The 17,775-nt window shown below is 37.7% G+C and overlaps 1 protein-coding gene across 1 annotated transcript in view; it reads left to right on the top strand.

The window, feature by feature from the left end:
• The window catches only part of LOC124595300 (xanthine dehydrogenase-like), a 414,231-nt gene extending 397,503 nt beyond the window's left edge, over positions 1-16,728 (top strand). The window contains exons 26-27 of the mRNA XM_047133986.1: positions 1,988-2,098; positions 16,433-16,728. Coding sequence (XP_046989942.1) covers positions 1,988-2,098; positions 16,433-16,500 — 179 coding nt within the window. The 3' untranslated portion in view covers positions 16,501-16,728. The remainder of the gene's footprint in view (positions 1-1,987; positions 2,099-16,432) is intronic.
• Positions 16,729-17,775: the final 1,047 nt, after the last annotated feature.

A 17,775-nucleotide genomic window follows, 5' to 3' on the forward strand; every position in this document is an offset into this window, starting at 1 on the left:
TAATTGATGCTGGTGTATTTGATCATGAGACAAGTAAAGTAAGAGAGGTGTAAGTAGTGTGATTACTACAGGGTTAGAGGATGTGAAAGAGGGAATAGTTTGTTGTTTGCCTGCCTATACTGACAACTCAAGAGTGTATACAACACATAATGATCAGCTGATAAGGTATTAACTTTGACATGGAAGTGACTATAGTGGTCACACTGCTTGCACCTCTCTTACTTTACTTATCTCATGATCGAATACACCAGCATCAGTTAAAATTAAGCTCATCTTAAAATATTACTGTCTCTGTAGGTATTTTTGTTTGTTACTGATCAGAAAAACTACACTCTTAAGAAGCTCTTAACATTAGTTGGCATTTCTGGATTGGGCCATTAATTGCTACCTGTATATTATAATAAAATACAGCAGAGAACTGTTGGCCACATGAATACTTGTGAGGGCTGCATGCAGCCCCTGGACTGCAGTTTGATGTTGCTTCCACAACAAGTAATCTTTCTTGATGTCAGCCTCCTCCTCAAGAATGGATACATCAGTACCTCTGTCCACATCAAATCTACCAACAATTAATAACACCTCCACATTGAAAGCTTCCATCCATTCCACACCAAGAAATCAATTCCATATGCTAGTGGCTCTCACATCTGTAATGACAACCCTTTCTTAATATGCCAAGGGTCTCACTGAAGCCTTCACAGAATGAAATTATCCTCCCATTGTTGTCCAGAAACAAATGTCCTGTGTCTCATCTCATCAATCACGTTCCATTGTCCAGATACCCATTGTTTGACCACAAAAGCACTCTCATCTTGTGACTCAGTAATCCCCAGCTTGGAGCAACTGAAACTCATTTTCCACCAGGGTTTTGATAACCTCTCTATGCCCTGAAATGAGAGATATCCTCCCCACCCCTCCCACAGTGGTATTCCACTGTCCACCCAACCTATGGAATGTCCCTGTACATCCCTACTCCACCACTCTTCCTTGAAACCCCTTGCCACATGGTTCATATTGCTGCAATTGACCTAGATGCAAGACATGTCCTGTCTAGTCTTGGCAGGGGCATCTCCTACCCCATCAAAGGCAGGGCCACTTATGAAATCCAACTTAGCTGCAACCACTGTGCCACGTTCTGTATGGGTATGACAAATAACAAGCTGTCTGTCTTCATGAATGGCCACTGCTGAACTGTGGCCAAGAGACAGTTGTAGCACCCAGTTTCTGAACAGTTCCCAACATGATGTGCTTCACAGACTGCTTCGTAGGAACTCTCCCCACAACATATCCTTCATTCTTGCAACCCCCTGACCTCATCCTTTGCTGGTCTGTCTCTCACATGCCTATCCCCTCTCTTGCTCCCACTCCAGTACTACTCACATTTATTCTGCCAACAAACCTACATAGTCCTTCGCTTTCTCTACATATTTCTTCTCCCTTTCCTTCTCCCCAAGCACAGCATCCTGGTGTTGCTCCTAGCAGCACTATCCTGTCCCCATCATATCCATGTTTGCTCCCACAGGCAGCAGTAGTATCTTCCCCCAACCCTACCCAGAGTCCACCTCTCTAGCCACACCACACCTCTTCCTTACACCCGTTATTGCTGCTCACACCAAATGTAGTCAGTTACACTTTAGTTTCTGGAGGCAGTAGCCTGTGCTCGTGAGTTGTGAATGTGTGTGTGTTTTGTACTTCTGCAGATGGATTTTGTCCAAAAGCTGAAATATTTCTAGCACTCTTATTATTGTGCCTGTCTGTGATTCAATACCTTCTTCATGTGGTGAGTAGCAATCTATCCTTTTGATATTGTTATTTTTCTATCATGGAATCTCCATTGTTTGATTTCATCTTCCACAGAAATTTGAAATGTCTTGACTGTTCACTTCTTGTAATGTTATAAATTAGGTGTTAATGTTTGAAACACATGCAACTTATTTTTTCACATTACTCTCTGAAAAATAAAGTATTACATTAACTTTGTTTTTAGCAACTGGTGAGCCACCAATATGTATGAGCATAGCACTGCCTATTGCTATAAGGCATGCTTTGAATTCAGCACGACAAGATGCTGAAAACACCACTGAATGGTTCCAAATGGGTAAGTTTATTCAAATTCACTGTTACCCTTTATTAATTAAAGTAAAATTTTCAGTAAAGATTTTGAGGATGTTTTATGTGTTATGAATCATACTAAAAATGTAAACTGTAATTATCTTTCCAAAAATTTTGAAATTCAGAGTTTTGCAGTTTAGATTAACTCTGATTTGATCTCTGAGACTTCTTGGTGTAAATGATTTATGGTGTGCTTCAGGGTGTACAGTCAAGCTATTTTTTCCATTTTATACACAGAGAATTTGTGACACCTGACAACTTATAGATGTCACTACAAAAGAGCTTGTCCGCCAAGAGGAGGACAATGATTCTTAACAATGAGTTAGGCTTGTCATGTTATGTCATTAAGGGCCTTACGAGGGAAACTCCTCCCCCCCCTTCAGATTTAGTGATATGTTGACACATTGGACAGGCCATCAAAAACTGAGCACAGATCGAGCTTGGAAACGGGAAGAAGGTGTACTGAACTGTAGAAAAAAGAAGCAAAATAAAAACAGTGAAGAACCCAAATTTAGTGTGTGCAATATCGAGCAACATTAATAATAATAATAATAAAGATTTTATTGTCTTTAGGCCATTTCAGCAATTGACAATGTCAAATGAAGATACAATTTATAATACAAATGATTAATGGAAAATCTCATATAAAGATGTGAAACAAATAGTAACAAAGAGATAGAGGGGCTGGCAAGTACTTACCTCAGCTCAGTACAGCCGATAGATACACAAAAAACAGAACCAAAATTTACGTTCCTAGCTTTCGGAGCAAATGTTCCTTCATCAGGGAGGAGAGAGGGGAAAGAAAGGGAAGAAGGGAAAGTAGATTCAGTTACTCACAACCCAGGTTATGAAGCAACAGGGAAAGGAAAAGGAAAACCTCCCTGTTTTCCTTTCCCTGTTGCTTCATAACCTGGGTTGTGAGTAACTGAATCTACTTTCCCTTCTTCCCTTTCTTTCCCCTCTCTCCTCCCTGATGAAGGAACATTTGTTCTGAAAGCTAGGAACGTAAATTTTGGTTCTGTTTTTTGTGTATCTATCGGCTGTACTGAGCTGAGGTAAGTACTGGCCAGCCCCTCTATCTCCTTGTTAGTATTTGTTTCACAATTTATAATACAGTGTGATAAGGTATTGACTACTGAAATATTTTAGCTCATATTACAATAAATGTACAGTGGGTCATCTGTTGGATTACTGCATTTTACAATTGAAGAATTCATTGATATCATAGAATGGGTGGGCAATAAACCATTCATGCAGTCTTTCTTTGAATGTATGTTCAGGAAGATCCTGTATAGCATGTGGCAGCTTATTAAATAGTTTGTGCCCTGTGGCTTCATAGCTATTTATTAATTTTGATAATCTGTGGTAAGGCGTGTATATGTGTTTGATGCTTCTTGTGTTGTAACAATGTACATTTTCTCTATGTTTCACATCTTGTATGTTCTTCTCCGTAAAGATTAAGACATTGTATATATAGAGGTATATTACTGTCATAATTTTTTGTTTAGTAAATGAGGGTTTGCAGTGAGCCTTATGTGAAGAATTTGTAATTATCCTAACAGCTTTCTTCTGCAATAATAGGATGTCATGTATATGACTACAGTTACCCCACAAGATAATGCCATAGGATATTATACTTTGGAAAAATGCAAAATAAGATGATCTGATGTACGTTTCAGGTACACAATTTCTGAGTTGTCTTAATAAATAAATTACTCTAGATAGCTTACTACTAATATAGTTTACATGTTGGCCCCCAGGATAACTTTTCGTCTAAATAAACTCCCAGGAATTTAACAGAACTAGGGTCTTCAGATAGTGGCTTGTCTCTTAGAGTGAAGATTATCTGCTGAGTTTTATTTTCATTTAGCAGGAAACTATTTGCTCTGAACCAATATGTTGCATGAGTGTTGTGTTGTGGTTATATGGTCATGGTGTTGGACTATGAAGAGGGGGGGGGGGGGGGGGCGGCAGGTTCAAATCTCACTCAGCCCCACTTCTTTTTTTCACAAAATTGTGAACTTTCAGTCCTGTCATTGATGTGTCCATTCGCTGTATTGAAATTTGTTTATGTGTTTGGTGCAATGTCAGTTTTCAACGACGATATGTAACGAAGGGATCTCCAGATGCACATACCTTCTATTTGTTGTACATGGGTACCTCATATTATGCATCTTGTGCTATGTTTTGGATGGCTTGTCTCTTGAATTCCTTTGTTGTAACATAGTTCACACTCATTTATTTGTTGTTTCATCACATTTACTTGCGACTGTAATATATTCCTACCATGTGACTTGTATTCTGTGATGAATTATGACATCAGGTGAGGTGTCAACAGACCTCTCACAGAAATAAGTACCAAAAATAAATGGGTGAGAACTATGTTACAACAGAGGACTTCAAGAGTCAGAACTACAAAATGAAATGCAAGAGGCATAACATGTGATACCTGTGTATAGCTAATATGAGGTTCCTTCATTACATGTCACTGTTGCAAATGGACATTACATCATGGCACATACACCAATTAGAACACAGTCAATAGACACGTCAATGACTGGATAGAAAAGTTGAAATTTTGTGGGGGGACAAAAAAGGCGGGAGAATGGAGGGAGATTTGAACCTGCATCTCCCCTTCACAGTCCAACTCTGTGACCATACACCATGTCTTTAATTGTGCTCAATCTTGCACACATTAAATTTGGACTGTTCACTATTTCTATTTTGCTTCTTTTTTCAACAGGCAGTATACCTTCTTCCTGTTTTCATGTTTGATCTGTGTTCAGTTTTTGATCAGCTATCCAATAGGCCAACTTAGCACGAAATCTGAGGGGGGTGCGATGGGGAGTTTCCCTTGTTAAAACACACCAGACTAAAACAACCAAACACTGCCTCGAATATAATCATGAAATAAGGCATGAAAGACCACTATTATGCTGTAATTACCAAATTTTTGGGCAGCATAATAAAGATATTAGAAAACTCTAACAAATGGGGTTTGATTTTCAATTTAAACAGGGCTTTGAGCCTGGCACTCAATTTGTTAAGATCTCACCAGCCATCACATCCACCAGAGAATTTGTGTTTCAGGAAATGTTAGTATGGTCCCTGATAAACAAGAGTATCAAAGGGCATAGTGGGCACTGGAACTATAATTCAACTGTGCGGGACCAACAATAGTACACAATTTGGCTAGAGTCCATGCAGCAAGTAAAATTATCAGCAAAACTTGCAGCACCCAAAGAAGCTGACTTGGTCTGTCGTGAAAATATTGTGCATCAAATGAAAACAACAACTTGACTGTACATTCAGAAGCACACCATTAAACAGATTAACTTCATTTTTACATCTTTTGTCTACCCTCCACAAGCCACATGATGGTAAATTGTGAATGGTACATTAAATATCACTATCATTTCTCCACCTTCCTGTTCCTGTCATAAATCATGCATAGAAAGAGCAACAGTTCATATGCATTGTGTTTCTACATATATTGTCTTCACTCCACAAGCGACATTTTGGTGTGTGGGATTTACATTATATTTGTGTATCATTTCTCCCATTTTCTACTCCTGTCACAAACTGTGTACAGAAAGTGCAACTGTCCACATACTGTATATTAGTTAAATTTATTAAATTTTTCCAATAGTCACTTTGCAAGATATTTGTAGAAGAAAATAATATGTTGCTAGACTCTTATTTGAAATTACACTCTTAGAATGTTAATCAGAAACCTGTCAATGGTACGCAAATCTTTTCTGTAGCCTCTGTCACTCGATTTGTATAAGCACCTACATAATGCTCACTTTCTTACAAAATAAGCTCCTGATGAAAAGTCTTGCTCTTCTTTGGGTCTTCTCTTTCTCCTTTATTATACTGATTAGGAATCCTCAAGAATCAGTTAAATAGTAGTTTTGTGAACAATCTGATTCATGGATGAATTATACAGTGCCATAAAAAATTAGTTCGCCATTTAGAGGTTCCCAATTCACTCAAGATTTATTGCTGCAACAGTGCATATGGAGTACATGAAATGATTACATTTACAGACCAGTAGCACAAGCAATTCTGCGGTTCTATCTTGTTATTGACTCATGCTGAAACATCTATATTAGTACATGGTGTAGCCTCCACGGGCGGAAATGCAGGTGTTGACTCTGGCATCCAGTTGATCATACAGATGGTGAATACCATCCTGGGATATCTTATACCATGCCTGCTTGACCTGTTCATGTAGTTCTGTAAGAGCTGTTGGCTGATAAGTCACTTTTCGTCCCATCATATCCCACATGTAATTGGCTGGAGACAAGTCTATAGGTCATGCTGGCCAGGAAAGTTGCTGCATGTCTTGTAGAGCACATTGAGTTTCACTGGCAGTGTGTGGGTGAGCATTATCCTGTTGCAAGAACGGCAAAAGAACCAGTCTAACAACATTCTGCATGTGCCAAGTACTGGTTACTGTCCCATGCAGAAACACCAAAAGTGATGAGAGTTGTAGCTTATTGCACACTGGATCATAAGGCCTAGGGTGGGACCAGTGTGTCCTGGATGAATGCAATCTACGAAACTGCACCCACCAGGTGCATGTCATATGCGCAAACAACCATCAGTTGCACGCAGGCAGAATCTGCTTTCATCACTGAAGACCATGGCACACCATTCCATCTTGTAATTGATGCTATGATGGCACCAATCAAGTCATGCATGTGTATGCTGTGGCACGAGTCAACAGCGGGCTAGAGGTGTTCTTGCTCATAGTCCCACTGCTAATAACTGGTTTGCACCACTTCATGTTGACATGTCTGGGCTCACAGACCCTCTTGTCTGTGCTGTGATAGCTGTATGTTCTGCCCCTACTGCCCTGACAATATAATGATCCTGGTGGGGATCTAGTGCTACGTGGACATCCAGAACCTCGTCTACTGGTGTGAGAATGTTCATGTGACCACGGACACCAGCTGACAAGGCAATTCTTTGAAAGGACCATCCTGCCCCGTGGTAGGCTACAATTTGACCCCTTAGCTGGCTGCCAGGAGCACAAGTGCATGGTTGCCTTCTTGCTTCACACGTTTGTGCCACTCTGAGCCTTCTGGCTGTGAGCATTCCCTATTAAATGCTAGACACAGATGACACTCAGGTAGCTATGCCACTATGCCATCTGTTGTTGGATGATGTTGAAACCATTATCAGTACATTTACTGTCCCCCAGGTGCCACATGCTGTCATCGGATCAGTACCAGGAGTACCAATTTCTTCCGGCAGTGTATTTTCACAGGATTATTCCAGTGAATCACATTTTAGCATTTGTCTTCACTGTAGGTAGTGCTCTGGATCCATATTCATATAAATTTAATGTTTATTACTATTTGCTCGATCATGAATTGTGCAGCCGAAAAATAATGGGTTTCGTGTTGTTTTTTATGCATGGTATGTTACATTTTTTTTATGTCAAAGGTCAACTGTTAATCCATCCTCTTCAGATCTTCCTGCATTCCAGTGCAGTTTTCTAGCTTGACAGCTAAGCTACCTATATGCAGCATCATCAGTGAATGGCCTCATGTAGCTTCTGTTGTTATCTACCAATCCATTTATTTACATAGTAACCAGGCAAGCCATTCACCTCAAATATCTGTTTTCACTCAGATGAACTGTGGGAATGTCTTCACTCAGTGACATATGATGTGTTATTATAGCTGCATTACAGAGATGTGAGTGTCAACTTTGCTTTCTGAAATAGGAGTAACATAATTTTTGCTGTTAGTATCATAGGTAAAAAGTCAAATTTAACCACATTTTACTTGCAAAAATCTGATATGTAATTTCAGAGAAACTGCAATATTCAGAATATTCTGTTGTCATATGTGGAAGTTTGTGTTTTCATATGGAACTGTCATGTTTGTTTGACGATGTTCTCCAGTTTAATGCAGCTAAGAGAATCTGATCACAATATAGAACAATATATGGTTTAATTTAAAATTGATGCTAATTGCACTTGGCTACATGTGGTTGGACTGACACACAGTTCTTTTTATTTATTTATATGGCCTATATTGTATGCAGTGATAAATATACATCATTTACTAAGCATCTAGCAAATTAAGAGGTTTTCATGGTAAATTACAATTTTTTTAATGTTTTTATGCTACTTATATATGTATATAACATTTATTTTTGATACACTATTTGCATTGCAGTTCGTCTTACAATTTAAAAGTAGTGAATGCATTAATATTTCAATAACAGTTTTCTGTCAAATAAGTTTTGAAATATTTTTTGAAAATAGTGTTACTATATATCTCTCTTAAGCATGAAGGTAGTTTTTCTTGGATGTTTGGTCCTGTTTATGATGGCAGTGTTTTGTATTTCATGGTGTTGTGTATGGGTTCATGGAAGAAGTCAGGTTTCTGTGTTTCGTGGTTGTGCTGTGTCTTGTTATCATGTTTATTGGGAGCGTATTTGAATTTTGTCCAACACAGGAACTTGTATAGGTTTATGTTGGGTAGTGTTAGGATCTGAAGAGCTTTAAATTCTGGCCTACATGATTCTCTCCACTCAAGGTTGGCTATCATTCTTATTGCTCTTTCTTACAGTTTGAATATTCTATTACTGTTTGTTTGTGAGGCACCTTGCCATAAATTATGCTAAAACTTAAATGTTGAATGGACTAGTGCATAGAATATCAAAAAAATGCTAAAATGTGTGTGAAATCTTATGGGACTTAACTGCTAAGGTCATCAGTCCCTAAGCTGATACACTACTTAACCTAAATTATCCTAAGGACAAACACACACACCCATGCCCAAGGGAGGACTCGCGGGATTAGCCGCACAGTCCAGGACTGCAGCGCCTTAGACCGCTCGGCTAATCCCGCGTGGCATAGTATATCATTGTCATAATATTTGTTTCTTTTAGGTAGCTGAGTTGATGCAGTACATATAGGTTTGTGTTGATTTTACCACTTTTGCTTTGAACAGTGTTCATTTTCATCCATTATTATTCCAAGGAATTTAATATATTTGGAGTTTTCAGCTATGCACTCATCTATGCAAATGTTGATATCATCACTGTAAAGGTTCTTTAGTTTGAAATTTACGTAGAGTGTTTTTATAATGTTGTTATGCAAATTTAATTCAGTAAATCTTTGTGAATTGCATTATTTGCTTCCAAGTTGTCTTTTATTTCTAGATTTTCTGTGTCTTTGTCCATGAACAGCAGAATTGTGTCATCTGTGTAAGTAACTATCTTGCCATGCTTAATGATGTTTGGGATGTGATTGTTCTATAAACTGAAAATCAATGGACCAAGAATTGATGCCTGTGACACAGAGGAGTGGAGAGTTGTACTTGAGATCATATTTTCTCCCCTGTTGTTTCTGTATATTGTCTCCTGTTTGTCAGATATGATAGGATCGAGTCTCCTTCTCCCCTCCTAATATTTCTGTTAAAGTTATGTGGTCTACCTAGTCAAATACCTTTGACAGATATACAAATACTACTACACATTTACTTATAGAGTTCAAGTTGATAGTGACATTCTCAATGAGACTTATGACCACATCTTTGGTGCATTTATCCTTCAGGAAGCCAGACTGGTCCTTGTTGATGAATTCATATTTCATCAGAAATACAATGTATCTCTGTGTATAAGCTCATTCAAATATTTTTGGTAATATAACTGGTATAAGAGCTATAGGTATATAATTTTCTGGTTCATCTTCATTTTTGTTTTTGTATATTGGTCTTATCAATGCAGCCTTTAGGCAGTTGGAAAAAATTCCTCCCAGGAGTGATGTGTTAACTAATAGTGTAAGAGGTTTCTTGAGTTTCTGCATATGGTATTTAATTTCTATAGATGATATTTCATCAGTTCTACAACATTTTGTTTGTTTTAGGATTTATATTATCTATATTGTTTCTTCTTCTGTCACTGGAAGTAGCACCACAGTTTTTCATGGTGGCTAATAAATGTTTTCCTATGTGTTATTGTATTTAATATTTGTTTTTTTCTTTTAGTTTTTAGTCCACTTTTGCCAAATGGATATTGAAGATATTTATGACATTATTCTGTTCTTCTTTAGCTCTTTTTGCTGATCATAAACTGCATTTTGCTATGTTCCTGTGAGTTTGATGGTGTATGATTTGTGTTTACGAGAGTTGCCCAGATAGTAATGCATGTAATTTTCTTTTTCTCGGGAAACAACAATGCTATGAATGCAGAACATTGTGTGTATATTATTTGACATCTCCTGAGTGAGCGTGACAAGTTTCCATCACTCCCAACAGACAGTGTAGCTGCAGGACAGTTTCAAACTGGCTTCTGTAGGTGATGTACGTTACAAGCAATGTGCCGTAATCGAATTTCTCATTGCAGAGAAAGAAACTGTGGGGAATATTCACAAACACTTGTGCAAAGTCTGTGGATCGTCTGCTGTTGAGAGAAGTACAGTTAATTGCTTCACAATTTGCAGCGGTCAGTGAGACGATCCATGGTTGTCACACCTGACATGTTACAGCGAGCTCATGTTGTCATTCGCAGGGACAGATGCATTATGGCATGGGAGTTGGTGCTGCATCTGCCAATCAGTATAGGAAGTGTGGACACAGTTATCTGCATTCTTTGTTATTCGAAAGTGTGTGCAAGACAGGTCCTGTGGTGTCTAACGGTAGATCACAAATTGCACAGAAAAAACATTTTGAATCTGAGGGGGAGGGCTTCTTGTCCCGGATTGTGACTGGTGATGAAACCTGGGTTCACCATTTTGGCACCATTTTTGGCCCAAAATAAAATGACAGTTGATGGAATGGCACCATTCCCACTCCGAACAGAAGAAAAAATTCAAAGCAACTGCTTCTGTCAGTAAGATGACGACCACTGTGTTCCAGGGCTGTGAAGTTATGATTCTCATTGATGTGGTGCCAAGAGGTGGTACCATTAATTCAGAAGTGTATGTCAGCACATTAACAAGACTCAAGATGCTCTTCTGGTGACTTCGGCATCACAACCCAGAAGATGTTTTGGTACAACTTGATAGCGCTCGGCCCCACACAAGCCTGAGGACTGCTGAACATATTGAAAAGCAGGGTTGGACAGTGTTACCCCATCCACCCTACAGCCCTGGCCTAGCCCCCTCATATTTCCTCTTGTTTGAGCCTTCTCATTGTGTGCTATAAAGAATTGTTGAAGAAAAAAATGTGGTGCGTTACTTGCTGGACAACCCTTGTATAAAGGACCAACAGTCCTTGCTTTTATTGTCAGCACTACTGATATAAGTTTTTGCAGCTTCTTGTCTGGCTGCAGTACTTTGGAATGTATATTTTTTAATATTTTTTGTAATATGCTTTAAAGTTCTCATCATTACGTTTTGTGTATCCTATGCCTTTTTTCTGGTCTCTAGAGACTAAAATGCCTTTTGTTATCCATTTTTATGTTTATTTGCGGTTTTGGTATTAGTCGTTTTTATTGAGTATATTATATTCAGATAGTGGGAAAATGTATTTATAAAATGTCTCTTTTTATGATCCAGTGGAGACTCTGTTCCCAGTGTTTCCCATGATTCTTTTTTAAGTTTGTTCACTAAGGCTTCTTTTTTCCCATTTTCTGATACCTTTGTTGTGCGGTGACATGATTTAAGCATATTTGGCTTGTATCATGGTCTGGCAGAGCTGTTTCTATGACTTCACTTTTGCACTGAAAGTCATATGGATTTGTGAATATGTGATGTATTTGTGTACAGGTGTTTGCAGTTATTTGTGCTGGATTTGATTTTGCACTGTTTAAGCCATACATTTTCATTGTGTTAAGAAGTTCCCTACTGTTATTATGTTTAGGTCACATGGTAGTATAAGTGCACGGCTTTTCCTTAGAATGATATGTAAGAGTTCTCCACAGCTTTTGATGAGTGTCCATGCATTCATTTTGTGTTCTGTAGATGTTTAGGATCTACAGTGAGGAACTACTTAAATTAATGTTTTGGTCTCTTACTTCTACCACATTTTCAGTATTATATTTTTTATTTAAGTCAAGACTGTTTGGCTCTGAGCACTATGGGACTTAACTTCTGAGGTCATCAGTCCCCTAAAACTTAGAACTACTTAAGCCTAACTAACCTAAGGACATCACACACATCCATGCCCGAGGCAAGATTCGAACCTGCGACCGCAGCGGTCGCGCAGTTCCAGACTGTAGCGCTTAGAACCGCTCGGCCACACCGGCCGGCAAGACTGTTCATGTAGTTTCTCTTGATGTTGTTATGAGTTACTATTGCAGCTTCTGCACACTTGCTATTCTATCTACATGAGCTAGAAATTACATTATAATTTGCTACCGTAAAATTTAAAATTTCATGCCCATTGAAATTCCATGTTCTGTCAGAGCTACAAGGTGTACAACTTTGCTTTTTGCCGTTTGCCGATAAGTGGCGACAACGGTAAGTAGCGATTGAAACAAACAGATCACAGATGTCAGGCAATTAGCTTGGATCTCGGTCAACATAACCTCATTCAGACATTAGTCAATTTGTGTTTGCATCATAGAGTTGTTCTTGATTGAAAGCCTAATTATCATCATTTGCGGGAGGTGTTACTGTTTTGTTCCAATATGAAGAAAACAGCGGCTGAGTCTCATCAAATGCTCTCAAGTACATATGGTAAGGATGCGATTAGTAAAATAACGTGTCTTGAGTGGTTTCAGCACTTCAAAAATGGTGATTTCAATGTCTTAGGCCGGCATAGTTATGGAAGAGAGAATGTTTCCTAAGATGCACAATTGGAGACATTGCTGAGTGAAGGCTCACATCAAACTCAAGAAGAATTGGCATGATTAGTGGAGGTGACACAGCAAGCCATTTCAAAATGTCTCAAGGCTATGGGCATGATTCAGAAAGAAGGAACTTGGGTCCCGTGTGAGCTGAAACCAAGAGATGTTGAACGGTGTTTGTGTGTTTCTGAACAGTTGCTTCAGAGGCAAAAACGGAAGGGATTTCTGCATTTCATTGTGATTGGGGACAAAAAATGGGTTCATTACGATAACCCTAAATGCAATGGGGATATCCTGGCCATGCTTCCACGTTGATGGCCAAACCGAATATTCTCGGCTCCAAGATCATGCACTGCATTTGGTGGGACCAGCTCAGTGTCATGTACTATGAGGTGTTAAGACCAAGTGAAATGATCCCAGTTGCTCGTTATCGAATGCAATTAATGCATTTGAACAGAGTATTAAAAGACAAATGGCCGCAATACAGCAAGAGGCATGATAAAGTGATTTTGCAGCACGGCAACGCTTGACCCCCATGTTGCAAAAGAGGTCAAAACGCACTTGGAAACATTAAAATGGGAAGTCCTACCCCAGCCACCATATTCTCCAGACATTGCTCCCTCTGAGTATCACCTGTTTAGATCAATGTCTCATGGCTTGGCTTACCAACACTTCCAATATCATGAAGAAGTCACAAATTGGATTGATTTGTGGATCGCTTCAAAGGATGACCAATTTTTTTGATGCGGAATTCATACACTGCCCAAAAGATGAGAGAAAGTAGTGGCCAGCGATGGAAAATACTTTGAATGATACATGTGTAACCAATTTGTTTCATTAAAGCCTCAAATGCTGGGGAAAAAAACGGCAGAAGCAAAGTCGTACACCTTATAGAATATCTGGAGTTCATTCATCTTTATTTCTGATTAAGGTTCTTCATTTTTGATGTATTGTATGTTCTGGTGGATTATTTTTATATTTGAATGCCCTGATTCTTTCTTTGTGGTTTTCTTATGTTCTATTTCATTGTTTCTCTTAATTGTAGGGGTCAGGTTTACTAGTCTTTCATCCCCATCATACCATATTAGTTTCCCTTATTTCTAATGATTTTACATATATCTGTAAACATTCTACTGAGCATTACAGACCCCAATCTGTTTAAATGTATTCTGTCCTTTACTAGGTAGTATTCACACAGAAATTTGTTTTGGACTGTGAAGATAGCCTCAAGAGGATCACATTGCTCATTGGTAGTGCAGCTTAGTTTTGAGATATATTTGTCTCTCACATGCTGCTTCTTAATGAGTGTGTTCCAACATGTTCAAAAACACCTTTATAATCCATTTTTGTTTTGATCTGGTTCTGTAGGTGCGTGTTTTGAATTTACCATATTTTTAAAAAGTTCTCTGAGTTGTTGCCTTCTAATTTCAGGTCACACACTGTTTTTGCAGTTGGGGCACCAATATTTTTGTACAGGGAGTTGTCAATTATTAGAAACTTATTTTCATTCTCTTGCATGGTCGTAGTCTTTCCTTTCTTTTACTGTACATGACCAATTTGCATTTATATTTACCTGCAGATTTTTGGCTTGTTTGGTTTATTGTGACATCATTGGAGATACTGGATTTGTCATTGTTTTCCTAGTTTGTATGCTCACATGTATTTTTGCGGTCCTTATTTCTGTTTGATGGATTTAAGATTCATTGAGCTGTTTTTCTTGAATTAGTGTATCATTTTCCTTCTTTGTACTTAATGATTCAGTTTTTAACGCCTCTCTCATTTTGCAGCAATGTTATAATCTTGTTGTGTTTTGGTTCGATGTGTATGAAACATACAGGGCTGCTTCTTTTTTTCTCATATTGGTCTGTCCTTTTCTTTATTTGTAGGTCGTGTGTACATGATTAGTATTAACATTAATGACCACATATTTTTAATATCACCCATCCATCTAGACTTAAAAAAAGGCTCTTTTTTAAGTATAAGTTCATTAATGAAATAGAAAGAGTCGCCAGGAGAAATAATTTTAAGTTAGATTTAAAACTTGATTTGATACCTGTCAGATATTGCATGTTATTAGGCAAATGATCAGTAAGTTTTATTGCTGCATATTGAAGCAAACAACAGAATTCCGAGTATCTTCTGCAATCCTACTGGTTAACCCGCTGTTGACATGTAATATGTATGGCAGCTGTTTCCTTGCAAAACACAAACGACAATATGGAACTGATTAATTTTAGAAGTACTCACAGTCTCTGGACCTAGCATGTAAATTACAAGCAACAGCTACCAGAAATTTATTTTTTATGCTTGGCTTGTTGTAGGCTTGCCACTTACCATCTGCATAACATTTCTGTGCCCTTCCAATAACAATTTGCTGCAAATCCGTTGAATCATCATTCTCGCTGGACACTGACTAGAGTGTATCTTACTACCCTCTTTGTATCCCTTCTTCATTCCCTGTAAAGTATTACAATTTCTAACAGTGGAAAATCCAGGATAGAATGTAACAGTATTATGAAAAGGATAGTTGCTACTCACCATATAGCAGAGATGCTGAGTCACAGATAGGCAGAACAAAAAGACCGTCACAAAATGAGCTTTTGGCTAACAACGCCTTTGTCAAAAACAGACAACAGACACACACACTCTCACTCAAATGAAGTCACACACACACATGACCATGTCGTCATGTGTGTGTCAGTTGTGTTTGCTCGTATGTGTGTGTGTGTGTGTGTGTGTGTGTGTGTGTGTGTGTGTGTGTGTGCGCGCGCGCGTGTGTGTGCCTGTTGTCTATTTTTGACAAAGGCCTTGTTGGCCGAAAGATCATTTTGTGACACTCTTTTTGCCATGCCTATCTGCAGCTGAGCATCTCTGCTATATCGTGAGTAGCAACTATTCTTCTCATAATTTATTTTTTCCCTTGGTTTAAGAAAGACTTAAATGTAACATTTTTCTATATTTGTGTAGGAAATTGTGAACCTCTGCATAAGATAGCATTTAGTTCTATACATATAACAGATAAATCCTAAGTTCCAGGTACTTAAATTTTTCCAAACCTACTTATCAAAATTTTGGACAGTGAAACACAGTAGCGTTCATCACTAATACTAATAGCACAAATTACTGTAATTTCTTTTGAACAATTTAAGTTCACATCAATATTTCTATGATTAAAATGGCTTTTACAACAGATTATATGTCTTTACTTCCACCGGTATCTCTTTGCTACTTTCCAAACTTCACAGAAGTTTTCCTGTATACCTTGTGCGACCAGCTCTCCTGAATCCACCAGTATCTCTCTGCTACTTTCCAAGCTTCACAGAAGTTCTCCTGTTACCTTGTGAGACTAGCACTGCTAACAGAAAGGATATTGTGGAGAATTCACTTGACCATAGCCTATTGCAGCATGCGAACAGAAAAACTTGCCTTCCATTTTTATCTAGTTTGACATGTCATATTCACAGAAAAAGTTGTCTGTTAGATGTATTTTTGTTGTGAATGATAAATTTTTCAAACACTATTTTCAAATAATAAATTCATTGAAAAAATTGCATGAATGTTTCAGATATGCCTGCTACACCAGATGTGATACTTAAGCACAGTTTAACCAACTATAAACAGTTCAAAGTGTAATATTTTTGAATAGGACTACTGAGTGTCATATATGAAATGCACACAGATATCAAATTTTTATCATGAAAGTTAAAATGTAATCATCCATAGAACATTTGTGGAATATGAAAAGAATTTAAAGTAATCTTGTGTGTTGTGTTGCTGATATATTATCTTTGATCAGCTGTTAGTAAACTGTGGTATATACATTCTTAGTTTAAGTTGCAATAAGTTATGTTGTCGGGTATATCATAGAAGCACAGTTGTGGTTAAAGCATGTAAGGATCCACATCCTAATAAATAAATAAACCAGTTTGGCATATTTAAAATATTTTATTTCATATCAAGTGCAGTTATCTGGCTTGGAAAACCAAATGTAGAATTCTGTCTTCTAATTTTTTGTCTGAAAGATGAACAACTCAAGAACTATATTTTTGCCATTGGGAGTGTCTTACACCATTTAATCTCTACAAAAACAATCAATTCATTATACTGAAATAAATATGACATAAAGTTTAATGATATCTGCTTAGAACTACATTCAGGACATCATCACTTATGGATAAGAAACATGTATTTGAATATGGTCCTTGGTGCTGTTGTAATTCAAAATTGTGAATTTATATCTACAGGGTGTTTTTGACAAAAGGTACCAACTGTCAGAGATTGTGGAGAAGGCAAATATATTAATTTGAGTGGAGAAACTTGGTCACATATGTCACATGGAAAGGCAGAGAAACCATTGAGGACTAAAGGGTAATCATACAAAGAGAACTTGAATCATTGTAAGAGAGTTGAAAGTATATTACCTGCTTACAGTGTGTGCCTTTTTTCATGTAGGATTCCATTACTGACTGATTGAGTGACTGACTGACTTCATATACGAAAAAGTGTGATACCTAAACAAAAGAAATTGTGAACTGTGGTTTATTTATCTCATAACATACATAATATAAATCATCTGATTCAGGTACAGGAGACTTGTCAAATTGTGGTAAAATTCACCCTAAAGCAAAGAACAGCTGATGTTAACAAACAGCATAATAATAATAAGACAATTTTGTTATGCATACATACAATAAAATCTAACACTTAATTACCCCTTGCTCAAATTATCATTTCATCCTCTATGAATTCTTCTACTGAATAGTAACATTTTTCCCACACAATGTGCTGTAGCTTCTTTTTCAAAATTTCTGGCGCCATATTAAGTATGTTTTTGCCCATTAACTTGTTGGACATTGCCATTCCCATATATTGTAGAGTCAGTGATGTAATTTCAACCCATGTGTGGGT

The sequence above is a fragment of the Schistocerca americana genome, chromosome 2, assembly GCF_021461395.2.
Source record: "Schistocerca americana isolate TAMUIC-IGC-003095 chromosome 2, iqSchAmer2.1, whole genome shotgun sequence".
Classification (NCBI taxonomy): domain Eukaryota; kingdom Metazoa; phylum Arthropoda; class Insecta; order Orthoptera; family Acrididae; genus Schistocerca; species Schistocerca americana.